The following is a 20,289-nucleotide window of genomic DNA, read 5'->3' as shown; positions in this document are numbered from 1 at the left end:
GGTTTTGGGATTAGGCCAGGTAGTAACTCTTTGTTTACTGGCTGCTCAGAAGACAAGTCTATCTGAAGTAGAAAAACCTAATGTCTGCAGGAAAGCTTTCCTGTTTCAATGTAAATGAGGTGGCGAGCAGTCAGCAGCCCAGACTGGAGTCAGATTGCCTGGGTTTATTTCCGAACTCCACCAGTTCCCAGCTGTGTGGCCCTGAGGAAATTATTTACTTGCTCTGGGTCCGAGTTTCTTTATCCGTAAAAGGGGGATAGTAACAGTACTTACTTTGCACGGTTGTGGTGAGATGTTTAAATAAGTAAATATAAGACATAGGACAGTGTCTGGTACATAGAGGGGATCTGTAATTGTTGGCACAAAAGTATCATGATAAATTGAGAGACGTCTTTAAGACTGTTTCTGTGGTCCTGCTTCTTGGTTATCTCCAAGAATGGAAAATGCTACAGGTGGAGACAGATCATTAAATGGGCTTATTGTTACACTCACTGCAGCGGCTTCCTTTGCCTTAAAGACCTAAATCTCTCTTCTCTGCCTCTCTTTGTTCTCTGTCTGATAATTTCACACACTAATCTGAAAATAAGGATAATAATAACTCTGGGGGCAGCTGGGTGGCTCAGATGGTCAAACGTCTGGCTTTAGCTCAGGTCATGATCCTGGGGTTTTGGGATTGAGCCCCTTGTTGGGCTTCCTGATCAGCGGGGAGCCTCCTTCTCCCTCTCCCTCTGCTGCTCCCCCTGCTTGTGCTTACTCCGTCAAATAAGTAAAATCTTAAAAAAATTAAAAAAAAAAAAACACCACACACTTTAGATGGTTGCTGTGAGATGGTCTCTTTTATTCTCCCCATTATGTGGATGAGAAAATTGAGACTCAGAGAAGTGAAGTGACTTGCTCAAAGTCACATAGCGAGTCACCCCTGGGCTACAAGTATGTCAGTTCTGTAGCCTGGATTCTTCCCTACTCTGCCAGAGAAAGCTTGGGGCTGGAGGTGGGGAGGAGAGGGGGAGGAGGCAGGAGGCTCCCAAGCAACAATGTTCTCAGAGTGAGTGAGTGAGTGCACATGGAAATTCAGTACGTATATCCTAATGATAATTAAGCAGATGACATACCTTGACTACACCATTCCAAACAGACATCCTGACTGCTTTTTAAAAATGACAGATTGCTTTTTGCTTGTTGCACAGTCCTTGCTCAAAGAGCTGTGCGGGCCAGTCCCCTCGTTTTCCAGATAGGGAGTGGGGCTGGAGAAAAGGCAGTCATTTGCCTCTACGCATGAGGCATCTCCCCAGAGCTCCTCCTCCTTGTGCAAGGGCCCTTCTGGCAGGAACAAAGAGGATGAACCTATTCTGCAATTGTTGGTTCAACACATATTTATTGTACGATCAAAAATGTTGGAGGGGCACCTGGGTGGCTCAGTGGGTTAAGCCGCTGCCTTCGGCTCAGGTCATGATCTCAGGGTCCTGGGATCGAGTCCCACGTCGGGCTCTCTGCTCAGCAGGGAGCCTGCTTCCCTTCCTCTCTCTCTCTCTGCCTGCCTCTCTGCCTACTTGTGATCTCTCTCTGTCAAATAAATAAATAAAATCTTAAAAAAAAAATGTTGGATAAATGAATGAATATCCTTCACATTTGAGCTTGTTTCTGTTCGCCTGTGACACTGCCTGTCTGGTTCCTTCTCGATCTTCAGTCTCCGTGCACACGCCACCTCCTTGGAGAAACCATTCCTGCTCACTCTCCCTAATGTGGCTCGTCCTTCTCAGCCATTCTTTGTCTGGTTGCTTTGCTTCCTTTCTAACACATGTCATATGGAAGCCATCCTGCATGTGTGTTGACCATTTACTCCCCTTTACGAAGGCAGGAACTGTCCTTGCACAGTTCACTGCTGTATCCCAGGTCTATGGTACAAAAGGTTTTGTCACACGCTTGGTGCTCAAGCAGTTTGTTGGGTGGAAATGAATGGATAAATGAGTGAGGTGACACTGATGCCTACCCAGGAGGAAAATATTCTGTGACTTTAAATGGGGGCAGGGCAAGAGCTAGGACGCTGGCCTGAAGCCCCTTGGTCATCAGGACGTGTCCAGCAGGAGAGGGACTCATTGGCACATGCATTTTCTGAATTACAAAGTGTGCCAGGGGCATGTAATTCTATTACCTGGCACCTAGGAGGAGGGGTTTTCATTGAAATCCTGGCCAGCTGGAAGCATGTCTGTGTCAGTCCTATCTGCAAGGCAGAATGGACTTATCGTCAGCACCGTCAGCCTGGAGAAGTTGCAAGTCCCCAAAGATGCCGCACCCGTGTGCTCAGCAGCTGGGCTCCGGCACACTGACAAGCCTGCACCTCACACCTCCAACAGGTAAGGGAGGGGACGAGGTGGGGGCAATCAGAAGAGGAAAGACTCATGGGCATTAGGATCATCGATACATTGAAAATAACTGTCATTAGTACCTCTACCGGGCCGCTTCCCAGCTTATGTGAAAAGTGAACAAAATCTGAGACTTCTAGTCTTACAGAGCCAGCCTCACTGCTTGCTTACCATGACCTTAGATGAGTGATGTGTCCTCTGAGCCTCAGTTGTTCGATCTAGTAACTAGGGGATCCTAACACTTAACTCATGGAATTGTGAGGATTCACTGGGAAACATGCCTGTGAGTAACCATGGTAGCTGATGCCACAGAGCGTTTTCTATGTGCCGGGCCCGGTGCTCATGACTTTACGTTCATTCCCTCGTTTCCTCCCCACCACACCACTCCAAGAACGACGACTACTACCTGCATCTTATAAGCCAGGGGACTGAAAGGCTGGGGAGATAAATGACTTGCCCACAGTGGCACAGGGAAGCAACATAGAACCTGGATTTGAACTTGGGCTACCTGGCTGGCTGCGCTCTTCCCTCCCCGTAAGTTAGCGCAGTATCTGCACGGAGCACATGGCTAACGAATGGCAGCTAGTAGTGTCTGTTCTACTCAGCGGTTCCGCAGCTCACCTGCCTTCGAGCTTCTGTCACGCCCGCAGACTTCTCCAGCAGCTCTCACTTCTAGACTCCTTGTGCACACCAGCATCTGGCCTCCCTGCTCCCTTCACGTTCCCTCTGACCCTGTGAAGGGCTGAGGTGTTGTTGCCACTCTTTAGAGGAGTCAAGAAAGTCTCAGAGAGGGTAGTTGGTCCAAGGTCAGAGAGCTAAGAAGACCAGGATTTGAACCCAGGAACCCAGAGCCCAGGTGCTTTCTCTCCACACGGCTAACAGCGTTTTTCCATGTTAACGTCTTTCAGAACATGTTTCTCCTCCCTGAAGCCCCCTGACAACGGAAACACTCCCTTATTGCTCTCTCCCCTTCTCATTTCTGTTTGTATGACAGAGCTGTGTTTTTACAGTACTCTCCGGTTTTGAATTGTGCCTCCATATCCGTTTATTGGTTAATAACTACCATTTATTGAACCCTTTGATGTACTCATACAACAGTCGGAGCTGTACATGCATGATTTCACTTAATCCTGCTGAGAGCCCGATGAGGTGGAGGTTCTGATACCCATTTTACTGATGGGAAAACGTTTAGGCAGGTGTTGTAACTTATCCAAGTTTGTTTAGTTATTTGCCAAAGGAAACATAACTAGGGTGTGACAAAGCTGGGACAGAAACCCAGATGACTTGGTTCCAAAACCCTTTACCCAAACTATTATTATTATATTGCTTCTCCATACCTTAAAATGTTCTAGTGGATTGGGTACCTAGCTGGTACCCAATTTAAAGTCTAGTCCTTTGTTGGAGGTCTCCATGATGAAGACGCCTTAGGCTCTCAGAATTGCCAACATCTAAAAAGAGCTTAAGCTTAAAAAAGGATTGAGCTCATAAATAGAATGTGCAGAATGGGATATTTGGAAACATGACTCTGATATCTAAAATTCCCTTCCAACCAGTGCCGCCCCTTCTGACCGACTGTTCTGCTCCTTGTCATGGAAGCTGATGCTATCTCACTAGAGCTATGACTGACACGTTCTCTTCAGGGAGTGAAGTTTTTTTTCCAGCTCTCTCCTTGACAGAGATGTAAAACATCTTTCCAAAGAACTGGGAGCCGGGAAGGGGTGGGTACCACCCTTTGACGGTGCTACTGATTTGAATTCCTCCTTAGTCCTCCAGGTGGTTTTGTTGCCTCCTTACTTTCAGATGTCAACTTGCTTTTTGCTTTCTTTGTGAAGGTCTGCTGAATGCCACCAGCTCTCACAGTCCTCTTGGGTGTCCAGGGAGTCACTGTGTTCATTGGGGAGGGCATAAGGATGGCTCTGGCCTCCAGAATATATGTGACCTACAGCAGTCAAACTCTGATGTCACGAATGCCCTTCATCCAGTCTATCGGTCATGCTAGCACTGATTCTAATAGCATTAACTGAAGATTCACAAAATGGCTTTTGCAGATGCCTTTTGCCTTTCTCCCCAGGTCTTGGCTAGCATCCTTTTTAGTCTTTAGTAGCTCTTGTCCATCCAGCAGTGACCCTATCTGCATAATTAGCTTGCATCTGTGGGTGTGTGTTTACCCCTGAAAGCTGTCGCCTTTGAACTTTGGATAAATACCGGCATGGAAGGCTGGAAGATGTTCTTGCTCTGAGTCCTCCTGTTCCCACAGAGAAGATGAAAGTGGAGGGTCATTTTGGAAATCATACCCCCATCTTCTGGGTCTCTGTTCTGTATCATTTAGAGTGAGAACAGGCAAAACCAGAAATAAACTCATGAAGAGGGAGAGATCTAGGGAATGCAAAATAATTATCATGCTTTGACGTCAATGATCCAGAACCACACTGCAAGCTTCGGTTCTTTTTCAAGTTGCTTGGTTGTGTCTGGCTGCCCTTGGAGCAGGGGTACATTTTCTTTTTGGATATCTCCGTAGAAAATACTCTCAGTTACCTTCCTTCCCACCACTACTTCTTCTTCTTCTTCTTTTTTTTTTTTTTAAAGATTTTATTTATTTATTTGACAGAGAGAGAGAGATCACAAGTAGGCAGAGAAACAGTCAGAGAGAGAGGAGGAAGCAGGCTCCCCGCCGAGCAGAGAGCCCGATGCGGGCCTCGATCCCAGGACCCTGGGACCATGACCTGAGCCTAAGGCAGAAGCTTTAACCCACTGAGCCACCCAGGCGCCCCCCACCACTACTTCTTGATGACAGTTTTAATCTGGGTGGGCTGGCCCCTCTGAATTAAACCATCCTCTGACCCTGCCCCTACCTGCATCCCTGTGATTTCAGAAGCACATGCCCAATTTGTGTATCCTCTCCAGCCTCAACCATGTTTTGTGTTAATAGTCGCAACAGAGGGACCCGGTGATTTAAGATTAAGGTCTGGGCTTAGAGTTCTGGATTCTAGTCCTTGTTGCCTTGGGCTGGTCATTTGACCTCTCAGCCTTAACTGTAATCTCTAAAACAGGATAATGCAAAACCTCTCCTCATAGGGTTGGATAGGATTAGATGGCATAATGCAAGTGAAGTTTGTAGTACATAGTAGGTGCTCAATAAATGGTGACAATTACTGCTGGATGGTGAGTCAGGGACAATTTGTTTTTTTAGTATTCTCCCTACCATCTCAAACTGGTCGTGAAACCTTAAATAAGGCACTGACAGATTCTGAGTCTCAGTTTCCTGATCTGTAGTCGGGGGACAAGAATAGCTTTTGCCTACAGACTTCACAAGGTTCTTGGGAGACTTTATAGCAGTGGCAGCCAGATCTGTTTTGGTTTCAGATTCTAAGGGGCTGCTTCTGGTTTCTGTAGTTGACTCCTCAGAGGGGGCAGGCAAGGCCCAGAGGAGAGCCGCCCGGAAAGCCATGTATTCAAAAGGTTCGGGCACAGCTGCAAACCGTATCTTACCTATTTGGGAGCAGCAAGGTCTCTCTAAGCAGCGGTACTGGGAAGGATGCGTACAAAATCCCTCTAAACTAGAACTTCTTAAAACCAGATACGCTGTACATCAAAACCTCAATTCCCAGCAAGGACTCAAAGCCTTAGAATCCCAGTGACAGAGGCCAGATGGGAGTTCAAATATTCAGCGGGTTTCTGTGGCCTCAGGTTGCGATAGCTGCTTTGACTGGTGTTTACTGAGCAGATCTATGAGCCGCACTGAAAATTCCATATGGTACATGTGCGGAAAACGTACAGGGGAATGGTAAGCATGGAGTTCACGATAGTGGTTGTGAGGGGGGGGAGGGGAAGAAAGAATGAGATTAGATGAAGCACACGGCAGGCTTCAATGGAATGGATGATTACTTTTTAAAAAGCTAGATGGTGGGGGCACCTGGGTGGCTCAGTGGGTTAAAGCCTCTGCCTTCGGCTCAGGTCATGATCCCAGGGTCCTGGGATCCAGCCCCACATCAGGCTCTCTGCTCAGCAGGGAGCCTGCTTCCTCCTTTCTCTCTCTGCCTGCCTCTCTGCCTACTTGTGATCTCTGTCAAATAAATTTTTAAAAAAATCTTTTTTAAAAACAGCTAGATGGTAGGTATATGGTTATTTGTTTCATGATCATATATCTGATCATATATCATATATACATATATATGATATAATTTAAATAAGGGAGGAAGGCAGAAAGGAGCTCCCAGGTCCAGTAGAATTCCTAAGAAACCCCACTTTGAGAGGCCCATATGTGTTTTCTCTCTCCTGTGAACCACTGAGCCCCCACAGTCTCTCATGGAGCCTGATCCAGAGTGGGTGAGGTATAACTGGTATTGGATGGATGGATGGATGGATGTGGAAGGCTCCTCCATGCTCCCCGCCCCCATCACCTTTGATCCCACCTTGACTGCATTCTGTTTGTGGAAGTGACGGTCAGCAGGAAGAAGGGCTTCCAGAGAACATTTTGTTTCTGCTCTGGTCTAGGACACAACACTATGGCCTGGCAAACAGATGGCTTGATCATTTAACATTGTTCTATTTCAAGCAATATGTCCTTGCAAGATTTATTCGCAGGGACACCGAGCTGCTGCTGCTGCAAGGATCTTCGGAGTTAACTCTTCTAGTCTGGTCTTGCCTGCCCAACACACTCCACGAGTGACTGTCATTCATGGTCATCTGAGAGGTTGCTGGAAGTGCTCACACTCCCTATGCTCGGCCCAGGGCAGACCTGGGGTCTTTACTGTTTAGACACAAACAAGAGAAGCGCCCGTGGGAGCAGCTGCTGGCCCCAGCTTAGCTGAGCTCGCTCAGCACTTGATGCCAGCAGACAGCCTTGATAGGACTTCCCTCTGTGGCCGGTCCCAGTGGTGCACATCCCAGGAAGGATGTCCAGGGGCTGGGAGGCTGGTCTGTGTGGGCAGAGGCGGGTGAGAGGGTGAGGGTCATGCCTGCTCATCTTACTGAAACAAGCAACTTCCATACCTGCTTACTTGATGCTAGAGGAGCCGGGAAGCTAAGGGCATTGCTTGAACCTGTGAAAATGTTTGCTAAAAGAACACAGAGACCAGTGAGCAAGGAACTGCCCATCTTCTAAGTCCTCTCCTTTCCTAAGCCAAGGGCCTGATGGAAGTGATTATCAGGGGCTGGACAGTGGCTGGGACATGGGCTGGGAGAGTGCTGGGCTTGATAGCAGAGCTCTTCATCTCTGAGGGACCTCTCTGGGCCTCATTCTCTATTACAGGGTAATAGTCAAGATATTCAGCCACTGCCATGGTGCAGGCACTAGCCAGTGAGAACGAAGAAGAGCTTTACTGCTGAAGGTCTCAGCTGCACCGGGCCTGAGCTCTTAGGCTGCTGGAGGGTAGAGTGATGGGGAGAATGTGGAGAAAGGGCCAGGGGCAGGAGTGGGAGCTCCAAGCACTCACTGTTCACCTATCACTACAGGCATTGCTCATATATCGGCACCCAGTGTGGCTACGTTCTTGGCCTACTGTACGAGACGAGAAAGGTAGATTTGTTCTTAGACATTGGAATCACTTGGGGAGTATGCTGACAACACAGATGCCTAGACCCCACCTCAAGACTGTTGACTGACACCCTGTTAGGCCCAGACTAAGCTTGCTACACTCGTGAGACCCGAGTGCCTGGATGAGCTGATCTCTCAGGGTCTAGCTCTAACTTTCAAGGCATCCCTGGAGACAGAAATGATGTCCAGCACCCAGACTCCAGGAGAAGATGCTTCATTCACATGGTGATTATGTGAGTGAGCAAAGCAGGCTTGGGGGAATGGTGTGGCAAATGGAGGAACGCGTGTCCACCTAACTACAGCTTGCCCCTGACCCGGCCCTGCCGGGATCGCTGCTGTTCTGAAACAGCAGGCCTGGGATGGACGGACCTTCCACATTTTCACCGGAAGTTGGAAGTCCGGGAGCCCTGCAGTTACTGGGTGAGTCCTGCATCTCACCAACTCGCAGGCAGGGCACTGCTTTAAACTCTTACTGCTCCAAAAGCTCTGTCTGTGGGTGGTGGAGAGCAAAGGGGGTGGTTCTGGTCCCATGCGAGAAAGAAAGCCCTAGGTGAGGGTCCCGATGCTGCTTAAGGAGACCGTTTCCCTCAAGTATGGCCATAGCCTGGGTGCCTGGGTGGCTCGGTTGGCTAAGCATCTGCTTTCGGCTCAGGTCATGATCCCAGGGTCCTGGGATTGAGCCCCACAACGGACTCCCTGCTCGGCCGGGAGTCTGCTTCAACCTCTCCCTCTGCCCCCCTGCTGCTTATGTTCTCTCTCACTCTCAAATAAATCAAATCTTTAAAATAAACAACAAAAATGTATGGCCCTATGCTGTGCCCCTCCATCACCTCTCAGATGTCCTCCTGACCCCAGCCCCAATCAGAGCCTGCCCTCAGCACCTTTTGTAGTGCTCAGATGCCAGGGTCTGATCACGAGGTGAAGGGGGCACCTTCCTAGTGACTCTGAGTCTTGGCTGAGGGATGGAGTCTCGCAGCTTGACTTGTCTTCAAACATGAGGTACTCAGTCTACCTGGGATCCCTCGAATGCTCCACAAAGGAGTGGATTCCTCTACATATAGGAGAACTTGGCTTGATTACTGCAAGTGCTAAGTGCTGCTTTCTTGCTTGGAATGCCTCCCCCCACACCTTTTTCTCTCTGACTCATTCATCCTTCAGGACTCAGCCTACCCTGTGCTCTGACCTCTATGACAGGGCCATACTCATTTCATTTCAGCACCACTGCCCAGGACATGGGCTTGCTTTGGACTTCCTCACCTGGAATTTCAGTGACCCGCTCCCTTAAAAACATTCAAGTCTGATATGTGTGAGGTGTGTACTATGTCACTTGATAATACTATGACAGCTAATACTCACGTTAGCCCAATGAGATTGACACTAGTATCATTCCGCTGTTATCAGTGAGACTGGCTCAGAGAGGTTAAGTAACTTGCCCAACATCACATGGCCAGCACGCGGTAAATGGGGATCTGAACTCAGTCTGCGTGTGGCCGAGGCTGCGTCGGCAACCATCATGCTATTCCCCACGGTTGGGAATCAGTGGCCTAGGTCAAGGTTGCTCTCTTCATTCATAAAGCACAGTCCCATGTTGGGCTTTGAAGTCAGAGAGTTTGAGCTTGGGGCGTGGGCAGCTGTCAAACCCACTCTGCTACCATCTGCGGCTACCCTTTGTACCTCGGTTTCCCTGGCTTTGTCCTGGGGACAATTACAGTTGCCTTAGGACGTAATAGCAGACATTATAGGAGAGGACGCATCTGCTGTCCTCATCGCGGTGCCCAGCACACGGGGACTGTCCAAAACATGGTGGTGGAAGCAATGATTGGAAGGGCCAGTGAGTTCAGAAATAACACTCTCTTCTCCTTTCCAAGCCTCATATGGCTCCGCAGAGATGGGCTTTGGTTTGGGAGGGAGTATGTGTGATGCTGGGCATTAGTGAAGAGTCTGGAATGGGGGTGGCAAGCTTTCGGATTGTTGACACTTCTCAGAAAGGTTATCCTATAAAGATGGTGGACAACTGGAAGACTATTCTGTTCCACGTGGAAGGCAAGGACTGTGTCTCCATTACTCCCCTTACAACCTGCTTGTCAGCCGCAATACTTAACACTAACTGGACCCGCTGCTATTGAGCAGAGTCTAAATGTTTGCGTGGCTGGTGGTATCATGTATCTGCACCCTGGGGGGCAGAGCAGAATGACTAAACTCATCGCTAAACTCACCGAGGGTGTTCTTCTGACAAATCGAGGATGCCTCCCTCTGGCACCCCCTCGGCAGGGTCATCTGGTTTTGCAGGCTCCGTCCTTCAGGCCCCACTTGTCAGGAGTGTAAAGCCACTCTCCCTTTCTTCTTCTTCCCTGACATTCTCCTCTGCCTCCCCCATCTTTGTCTTTCTCTCTCACACCCACTCCCCACATTCTCTCTACCTCCCTCTTCTCCTCCTCCTCCCTTCCCTCTCCATCCTCCTTTGCCCCATCTCTGTCCTGGCAGCTGTCCTCCAAGAAGTGTCCCCGCTCCAGCCTTGCACTAGCATCTTCTTCCTGACCTTGCTGCCTTATATCATGACCCAGTGAAACAGCTAGAGTGCCCCAAACGAAGAGAAACAGAGGAAGTAAAGAGGGTTGTAATGCAAATGCAATATATGTCTGACCTCAACCCCCTTACACAGCTGTCTTGAAGCACGCTGTGTTTCCCGGGGATGTCAGACTGGAGCCAGGATGAATGAAATAGCCAGAATTCCAAGCAGGACCCTATCCACAGCCCTGTGCTTCCTGCTCAGCTATCGCGTAGGATTGTATGTGGGAAAACAGATTCAGAAGTTTAAAGTATGATCATAGCTTCCTCTCTGACCTTCTTGTTTGGACCAATCCAGTAAGCTGGCTCCCTTTGGTTTTCGAAGATTCTCAGCATGATCAGAGTATCCATCTCACACCCTTCCCCAAATTCCCCCTTCACAGCCAGGATTACGACTCAGTGGAGGGAACAACATGGCAGCCACTAGCGGCCAGTGTACAGGCCCCAGAAGCTGTTCCGATGCTTGTTGAGAACACGGTGATGAGGTCAAAGAAACAATGCCAACATTCCCACCATTGTGACACCCCTGGCTGAAGTCCCTTTTACGGCACCGTAGAAATTCTACACAGAACACAGGGGATGAGGCTGCCCACTCCATTCAGGGAAGAGGGTGGGCAGGTCCGTCTCCCACTCCTTGGTCTGAGTAGTGGCCTTGCTGCCTCAAATTGTTATGTTTGCAAGGCCACATGCTTCATCTTCCCACCCAGGGCAGGACTCCCTGCGCCCACCTTTCCTTTCCCAGAGGTAACATGGGCAGAACAAGGACCCAGGCTTGAGTAGCCAAAGAATGGCAGGGCGCGATCAGTGGAGGCAGACTGTATTTAAATGCAATTCACCTCTTTGGGGTCTGGGAAAAGCCACCCGTAGATTCATTTGCTGGGAAACACGGTCTGTGTGGCCGAAGTGGCAGACACCGGGGTCACGGTCTTGCCCAAACTTGACTTCCTTCGGAGGTCTGTCTGCTGTCCGGAATGGCAGCCGCTTCGGTGGGCAAATAGGACGTTCATCTCTGGGCCCGAGGGGGCTGCTTCCGGCTGGGAACCCTTCGGGGTGGTGGGCTGTTCAGGCTTTCCTGCGGTGGGATGGGAGGTGTACTGTTTGGCGGGAGGAGGGCTGTAGTTCTGAAATCTCACGGTTTTGACTTGCTGCAAGAGAAAGCAGAGCGAAGGGACCCAGGTGAGGTGGGAGCTGTGCTGGTTTCCCTGGGACTCGACTCCTGCTGTTTCTCAACACCTGTCCCTCCTTAAAATGCCTCATTTCTGTGCTCATTCAGTAAATACTTGTGTCCACTATGAGGGTCTACTCTGCATCGTGCTGTGGTGGTAGAGGTGACAGATGTTAGGGGAGGTATGGAGCCCTCTCGCATTGCAGCTGGGATGGGGTGGCCACAGAGGGCTTCCTGGAGGCAGAGCTGTTTAAACTGAGAGCTGAAGAATGATGAGAAATTACCTAAGAGAAACAGGAGAGGCAACCCCTTGAGCAAAGAGCTGAGGCAAGAAGCTGTGGTCCCTTCCAGAAAGCCTTTCCTTCCAGGTTTGCCTTTCCTCTGTCCTCTCCAGTGCCAATAAGGCCTTTCTCAGGGCCCACCCCTTCTTTGGGGCACCCCCCACTCCCCCTGCTGACTCCAACTCCTAAGTTTCATAACGGCCTTATATCCATGGAGCAGAGTTCGCAACCTGGACACCTGCTGGCTGACTTTTGTCTGCAGAATGTTTGAGAGTTTGATTTAGGGGCCAACACATAAAAATGGGGTGATGGTATTTAAAAATTCGAATTCCATATGTCTCTTAAAAAATCAAAGATCTGGTGCACTGAGGCCTGTCTCCTATTCTGACAGTATCTGCCTGGAGCTGATTAGCAGGCCCCATATCCATGGGAGCCCCGGTCTCCTGTGGCCCAAGCCCCTTCTCTCCCTCCCTGTTTCACCTCTCCATGCCTGTTCTGTCTCTACCTTGTACCCACAGGTATTTGCTCTAGCACATCCTGATTTAAGGCTTCTCAGTGTTCTCTGCTACTGCTTAGGAATACTTTGTTTTCCATGAAATTGGGCCTAGTGTCCCCCACTGAGAATGCAAGTTTCTTCATACTTTTGACCCTCACCATATCTTGCAGAGGTCTGAGCACTTCTTAAATGCTGATAGTTTGAGGACCGTATCAAACAGCCTGGCGTAAAGGGCAACTGGGGCCTGGAAAATGGAATTATTCAGATACTAAAATTCTGAAAAGGAGCTCCCAACATTCACATCAGTCAACACTAACTTTTTCCAAATGCCTTTCCTTACAAGCTCATAGCTTAGCATGAAGAGCATGAGTTTTTCTATGAGATCTGGAATCTACCTCAGACACCCCCATGTGTCAGCTGTGTGCCTTTGGGTAACGTCCTCTCTTTAACCCTCTATGTCTTCATTTTAAAATGAGGATGACAGGGGCGCCTGGGTGGCTCAGTGGGTTAAGCCTCTGCCTTCGGTTCAGGTCATGATCCTGGGGTCCTGGGATCGAGCTCCGCATTGGGCTCTCTGCTCAGCAGGGAGCCTGCTTCCTCCTCTCTCTCTGCCTACCTCTGCCTACTTGTGATCTCTGTCAAATAAATAAATAAAAATCTTAAAAAAAAAATAAAATGAGGATGACGATAATAATACCTACTACAGAGGGTTGTTGAGAATAATATCTACTACAGAGGGTTATTGTCAGGATTAAAGGAGATGAGACACGTCAAGTCAGCACAGGGCCTACTAGGTTGTTAGCATTCAGTAAATGCTTAACAAAGAGAAGGAGACCAAATCCTTTTTCCTTTTGGAGGGGAATGGGGAATGGTGCTGGTGTTGATGGTGATGGTGATGACAGTGATGATGGCCAATAAACTAAAAGGTAACAATCACCTAATTTTCCCACTGTCACCTCCTGTATCTCACTGTTCCTCCCGACTCGAGGATATTCTATTGAGAACAGAATACAAAAACTCCTGTCTCTAGTGGGAAAAGCCCTCGACTAGAAGTTAAAAGATCTGACCCTCTGTCATACAGGTCACAGTCAAAGTTAGTTGTTGGGAGTCATGATAATTTGCTGTGACCTTGATGAATCACTTGAATTCTCTGGTGTCTCTGGTGCCTCTTCCATACCACGAACGCCTGTGTAAGCACTTAACACGTCTCCTCTCGTTTCCTCTCCACACCAGGCCTGTGAGGTTGTTCCTATTCTCAACTGCTATTTCACAGATTAGGCAAAAAGAGTCTTGGAAAGGTGCCGTGTTTTGGCTAGGTCACCAGATGGCAAGCAGCTGACCTGGAATTCAAATCAAGGTGTGTCTGATGCCAAAGCCGTGTTTTTTCCAACTCATCTGTGGGCCTCGAAAGGACTATGGAAGAAATATCTGGGAAACATAAAGGAGATCCAGTAGGACATCTGCAGAGGGTGCAAGGGGGCTGACGGGGTGTGCCTGTGTGTGTGGGGGAGGTGTTACTGTGTGAGGATTGTTTTGAGGCTGCGATTTTAATTCCTTGTCTGCTAAAACAAAATTCAGGAGTTGGGACGCTGTGAAAAGTTAGGGTTATAACCTATATATCCCTATATATAGGTTATATAAGCCCCCCACCCCCTTATGTCACTTCACTCCTACCTTTTCGGTGCCATTTCTTGGGTTTTCTGGTTTCACCAGGATCGATGGTGGGGCAGACGCAGGTGGTTTAGGTAGAGGCTCACTCTTGATGGGGATTTCCTTGCCTTCCATGATGAGGGAACTGGCTGCGGAGCGGATCCTGGTGTCACTGCCCCTGCTGACGCACGTGAGGGCAGGCTCCCCAGTGGGAGTGGGCTTAGGTCCCACTTCTGCCACCACCGTTGAGGGGGAGGAGGGGACCCCCTGCGGCTGGTAGAACTGGAACTGCTGAGGCCGTACGACCATGGTGGGATTGCGTCTGAGGGAGCCCACCACAAGGGCGGGGATCCCTGACTGGACGGGTCTCTGCAGGGATCCATCTGAGGAATGATATGACACAGATATCAGCATCAGGGGCCGCTGACAGCAGGTTGGGTTGGGGCTGTGTAAGCCATGTGTCCTGATATCCCAGAATAGTTAAGTGCTTTCCCCATTTGAGTGTGCTCACATTCTCTCAGGGTCTTTCAAAGGTGACCTTATTCTTTTTTTAGTGCTGTTGGCTGATGCTGGCAGGAAGTAATTGACTAGCCCAATGTTGGGTGGTGGTGGGGGAGGGGGGGCACCGTCAGAAGGTACATTACTTCCATTTGCCTCCTCTCTCCCTCACACACACGCACACACATGCACTCCCACTCTCTCACTTCAGGCCTAGCGGTTGGAAAGTGAAGAAGACAAACCTAAAGAGACAGCTTCACAGTGAGAAGCAACAGAGGCATGCAAACCAAAGAGGAAAGGGAAGACAGAGACAGCAAAAAAGGGACAGAAAGAGTCAGTCAATTGGAAGGGATGTGAGGGAGGGAGACAGGGAAGCAGAGAGGATGGGAGGGGTCTCTGACCGGCTACTTGAAGAAGCTGTAGGCATGTGGTAGTGGGATGGCTTCTGTTGGGGTGGGAGGGTGCAGGGAGGAAGGGTAAGTAGAATTCAGGGAGGGTGTGTGCAGGCAAATGTTGACACCACACAGAAGCAAGTTCGGAAAGGTTTGGGCTGTGTGTGGATGAGCTTTACAAAGTCCCACGACAAGATGTTCTGGAATCAGACTTACTCCCAGGAAGCCTGGGACAAGTCAGCCCCATCCCCTTCTGGTGTCTCAGCCCCTCAGGTGTAAACCGGAGTTGACAGCAGGGTCTCATGGGGCTGCTGGGAGGCTTACATCATATGATGTGTGCAGAGTGTTACCACAGTGCCTGGAACATAATTAATGCCTCATGTTTGTTAGCTCTTGTTATTTTTGGGTAAACGATAGCAAACCCTAAAAATGCAAAGTCCAGGAGTGTGATTTTGTCCCTTCCTTGAGTTTTATTTTTTATTTATTTATTTTTTTAAAGATTTTATTTATTTATTTGACAGAGAGAGATCACAAGTAGACAGAGAGGAAGGCAGAGAGAGAGAGAGAGAGGGAAGCAGGCTTCCTGCTGAGCAGAGAGCCCGATGTGGGACTCGATCCCAGGACCCCGAGATCATGACCTGAGCCGAAGGCAGCGGCTTAACCCACTGAGCCACCCAGGCGCCCATCTTGAGTTTTATTTTGTTTTGTTTCGTGAACTGAGATGCTCCTCCCTCAGTAACAGGAAGTCATTCCTTTCCCTCATATTCTCTGGAAGACCAGAGACCTCAATCCCTTGGGCATATGTCCTGCATGTGACCAGGGAACAATCAGGACTTCAGTGCACTCTGGGGGTCGGGGGACAGGAGGCACATCCCTGAGTAGCACTGCTGTCCGCTTCTCCATAAGGGTCTCCAGCATTTAGGGCCCATAGGGGACATCCGGTCAGAGATGTGAGTCCTTTGTGATAGCCTGTGGACACGTGTATGAATTAGTCATCTGTGTCCAGCACAGAGGGCCTGAGCCAAGGCCATGTTCTGCATTGCGACTCTTTGTCAGGCAGGATGTGAACATGAAAAGCAGAATGCTCACTCAACGCAGCCAGTGCTCTCAGCTGCGGTGAGCAAGCCGGGCGCCATTTACACAAGTCTGCCCTTTCAATGTAGACATTTATTTTTCCACTGACAGCCCTATGAGGCGCACAGTCAATTCTCCTGTCATTTTTCTTTGCTGTGGGGAGACTGAGAGCTTGACCAGCCTCACCTTGGGAAAGGGGAGACAGAAAGCCACCTGGACCTGAGAAAGTCAAAGCAGCCCTGGGCACACATGTCCTTAGGCTCCTGGAAATGTGTGAAAAATGGGGTTTATGCCTCATCTATTTATCTTGTTGGCTCCTGATTTCCAAGAGATTCAGTGTTTATCACATGTGCATACAAGGCAAGCAGTCAAAACTCCAAGCCAGTCAAGATCTCTGCCAAGGCAGAGGAGGAGTGTCTGAAGGGAAATGTGAACAACTGCCAGCAGGACACAATTCCTGTGTCCACCTCCTAAGTGGTCTAGACCGAGTGTGAACACGTCAACACTGTGTCAGTTCACACACTGGATGGGCCAAAGTTAACCTGTGTTGTCGTCATAGCAATAATGGTACTGAGAAGATGATCATCTTATACAAACAGGATTTCCTGAGACTCACTGTGTGCCATCAGTCTTACATGAATTATTTTATTAAATCCGCACGATAACCCTGATGAGGTAGGTACTATTTTTATTTCCATTTTACAAATGGGAAAACTGAAGACTGAAGAGGTCCAGTCACTTGTCCAAGGCTTCTGTGGTGGGATTATTGAGTATGGGTTTGTGTCGGGAAGGGGAGATGCTGGAGGAAGGGCAGGAGTGGGGGAGGAAGGAGGGACATGGTAGAGGTGGCAGAGTGGGAACGGTGGTCAAGCAGGTGGTCAGGTGAAAGCACTAGGAGAGGGTGGGGGTGAGGCATTTGTTTTAATTTTCCTGGCACATTCTCCTGGGTGGCATACTGTCCCACATGTTACCTTCTTGCTCTGACTCGTCATCCTGCACTTTCATATTTAATCATCTTTTTCTTTTAAGATAGCCAGAGAGATTGCAGAGCCCAGTTTAAATCAGAGGATATAGAGTAAATCAAATTTACTTTGTGTGGTTCATGATCTTCCAGAAAGATATGCAAATTACAGAACCTTCATGTTTTGTAGAACAATGGGTTTCAAACACTTTTTAAAATCCCTGAAAATGAAGTCTTCTGCAGAAGTTCAAAATATTGGGAGATAAAAGTATTGCCATGTGAGCAATGTGCATGTTATACAGGGAAAAATAAAAAGTGCAGAACAGCGCAGCAGGTATGAGTAGAAGCTACTATTTATGTACATGGAAGAGCACTTGGGACAGGGGTGAAGGATAGGAAGACTTATTTTTATACAATATATATATTTTTAAACCTTGTCTGTATATATTAGTTAAATAAGAAAGCAAGATTTTGGGGCTTTGAGAATTGGCTCCTTCATCCTCTTTGCCTCCTCCCCTCCTCAACCCCCACCCCCGTCCCTCCCATGTTTCCCTTTTGGCACCCTGAGGGGTTCTCTGGAACATGGTTTGAGAAGCATGATCCAGCAAGTACTTTGCTTGTTCTGTCTTAACTAGAGCCAGCCTCCACCTTGGCTGTGTTCTAGTTCTCTGTTGGCACTCAGGGCCGCTATCATCCCAACCACTCAGTACACAGGTGTGGAGTGACCCAGGGCAGTGACCTTAAGTCGGTCTGGCTTCTTCCAGTAATACCAGTCACTATTTGGGAATGAAAAACTCCCTTTACAGAGGCTTGTTTTCTAGCCAAGATCTTGTTTTTGCAAAAGGCGCTCTGCCTACCCCAGAGTCCAGTCCCCCACTCACTTAGCTCTAGACACGTACCTCTCTGCCACCACTTACTCTTTCTCATGCTGCTCCGCCCGGATTTCCGAAGAGAGCCCCGTCCGACAGTCCCCGGGCTGGCCGTGCTCCTCACAGGGCTGACTATGGCGGTGGGCACAAAGACGGACTTGAAGGGCCGGTTCTGCCGGGGATCACCTTCTGAAATGCTGCCTTGGGAGGACACAGAGGAGTTGGATAATGTCCATGTGGTGTAGAGACCAGGACTCCGAGAATCTGGAAAACTAGATGTCTTTCTGGTTGGTGCAAGCATTTCAAAAAGAAGAAATAAAGAAAATGCTCAGTCAAGAGTCCTATTTCAAAAACCTCTCAGCTCTCAACCATATACTGAATGTGGCCTCTCTCCACCCTCTTCCAACCCATAAATACTCCCTTTATCAACCACACAGGCTTAACTATGTTAGGCCTTACCTCCTACAGCTGGGGTCCCCATGTGGGAGTGCTGAGGCCAGGGACAGGGTCTCACATTGAGGCCCTGATGGAACAGGAAGACTTGAATTTTGTCCTTCTCCACTCCAGCTCTGATCACTCCTGACCCCATGAGTTCAGAGCACAAGATCTAGTATGTGTTCAACTTTGTAGTTCTGATTTCTGATTTATTTATTTGACAGTTTGGGGGTGTGGCTGGAGAGCAGAGGGAGAGGGATAAGCAGACTCTGCACTGAGTGAAGAACCCAACATGGGGTTCAAGCCCATGATCCTGAGATCATGACCCGAGCAGAAACCAAGAGTCGGATGCTTAACCAGCTGAGCCACCCAGGTGCCCCACAGTTCTGATTTCTTATTTGTTCAGTGAATTTCCCACTGGGTGCTAAACTCCTTGAAGATAGAGATTTTATATGACTCATTTTATATCCTCTGTGTTCTGCATACATTGCTTATTAACAAATGTTTGTTGAATGGCTTCCATGATGCTTTCGGCACTGATGCCAGTCATTTGGGCTGACACATGTTGAGCACTTACTGTACGCTGGGCATTGGGCAGTGATTTGCCCACATTAGCCCTTGGTTCTTCACAACAGCCATCTGAGGTAGGTACTATTAGTGCCATTATTTTCTAGGTGAGAAAATGGAGACTTCTAGTTACTTGGCCAAGCAGCTACTAGACCTGAGATCTGAACCCACTGGCCATCTGCTCTACCACTGAACGGTACCACTGTCTACCACTGAGCATGCCCTGTCCTGGCTGGTTGGAGCCTTCATTGTTTAGGTAGTAAGGAAAACCCTGCATCCTGCTTGAAAGCAACAATCTAAAGCTGGGGGTAGGCCCTATACTTGCCTTCCGAAGAGCCTAACTTCTCAGCCTTAGGCTCTGAGTTTGAAGAGTAGTATTAAAATGTTATAGAACAGCAATCTTTGTCAACTGTTTTACACTTGCTACTCCCTGAATCCCATGGGGAATGGCTCTCATTTTACATGCCCTTCCTGCCCTTTTACGAATCCTACTCCAAGACCACAGCCCCTACTGAGTAGCCCATGGATCAGCTTGTCACTCAGTGGATGAAATAACCTGTGAATTCCCCGGCAATGACCGACTCGTCCACAGTCCTGGCTCAGAGGTGCCCTGCCTGGTGGACTTCCCGTTAATGTCCGAAGCTTTCTCTTTGGGGAATTTCCCCTTATTTCTCCTCCTCCTTCTCTCTCTTCCTTTTGCCTAAAAAAGCGATACGGAGTCTAACAATGAGCCAGCCAGTTGTACAAAGATAGGTGAGGAGTCCTTCAGCGGGCCACTCTGCCCATGAAACAGATGCAGCCAGATGCCTGGGAATGGTGCTTGCAGTGAGGGGCCTCCTACCCGCGGCCGAAACCCTGCCTCAGTTCCCTGGGGATGTGGTCAGTGAAGGGAATGGGCTGCCTGCCAGTTAGAGCTCAGACTATATTCTGGAGCCAAGGGCTGAGCAGTGGAGAAAAATCCCCAGCACTGGCCTCCATGGCAAAGGGCTGTATCTGCCTGTCTTTTGAATGGAGGCCTCAAGATGCTGGATCTTGTAAAATGGGCTGGCAACAGGAAAGACAGTTTCCAGAACTGTTCCCAGCAGCAGGTACAGCAACAAGGACAGAACACGCTTAATTAGGCCCAAGCCAGCCTTAGCCCACAAGTCCCTCCTTTGAACGACTGTTTACAGACCAAGCTACGACCTCATTTTTCTGAGCCCAGCACTAGGCCAGAGTCCAGAAACTCCTACATCCCAAGGTCCCCATCCCACACTGAATCCCTCTGTCTTTTGGCAAAAAGCTCAGCACTTGGCCAGCTCTTTCTTCTAATATCAAAGTACTTTGCTAACATATAGTAATAGCCCCCATGATACCTCAGACCTGCAAACATTCTGATCCTTGTTTCCCAGAAAGACACTCTGGGTTTAGCGGGGAGGAGTGTATGTTGCCTCT

At 48.9% G+C, this 20,289-nt stretch overlaps 1 protein-coding gene across 7 annotated transcripts in view; it reads right to left on the bottom strand.

Moving 5' to 3' along the window:
- SH3RF2 (SH3 domain containing ring finger 2) overlaps positions 1-20,289 on the bottom strand; it is a 127,543-nt gene that overhangs the window by 6,479 nt on the left and 100,775 nt on the right. For 3 of the 7 annotated variants that reach the window (XM_047731156.1, XM_047731157.1, XM_047731154.1), the window contains exons 8-10: positions 17,884-18,137; positions 14,084-14,442; positions 11,304-11,612 (exon numbers count right to left, since the gene is read on the bottom strand). In XM_047731156.1, the coding sequence (XP_047587112.1) occupies positions 11,337-11,612; positions 14,084-14,442; positions 17,884-18,137 (889 nt within the window). In that variant the 3' untranslated portion in view covers positions 11,304-11,336. Of the gene's footprint in view, positions 1-11,267; positions 11,613-14,083; positions 14,443-17,883; positions 18,138-20,289 lie in introns of those variants that run through there. The other 4 variants (XM_047731153.1, XM_047731160.1, XM_047731158.1 and 1 more) reach the window with 3 other exon arrangements.

Source organism: Lutra lutra, chromosome 5, assembly GCF_902655055.1.
Source record: "Lutra lutra chromosome 5, mLutLut1.2, whole genome shotgun sequence".
NCBI classification, from domain to species: Eukaryota; Metazoa; Chordata; class Mammalia; order Carnivora; family Mustelidae; genus Lutra; species Lutra lutra.
The sequence above is the reverse complement of the archived record's forward strand: the minus strand, read 5'-3'. Positions and strand labels throughout refer to the sequence as shown.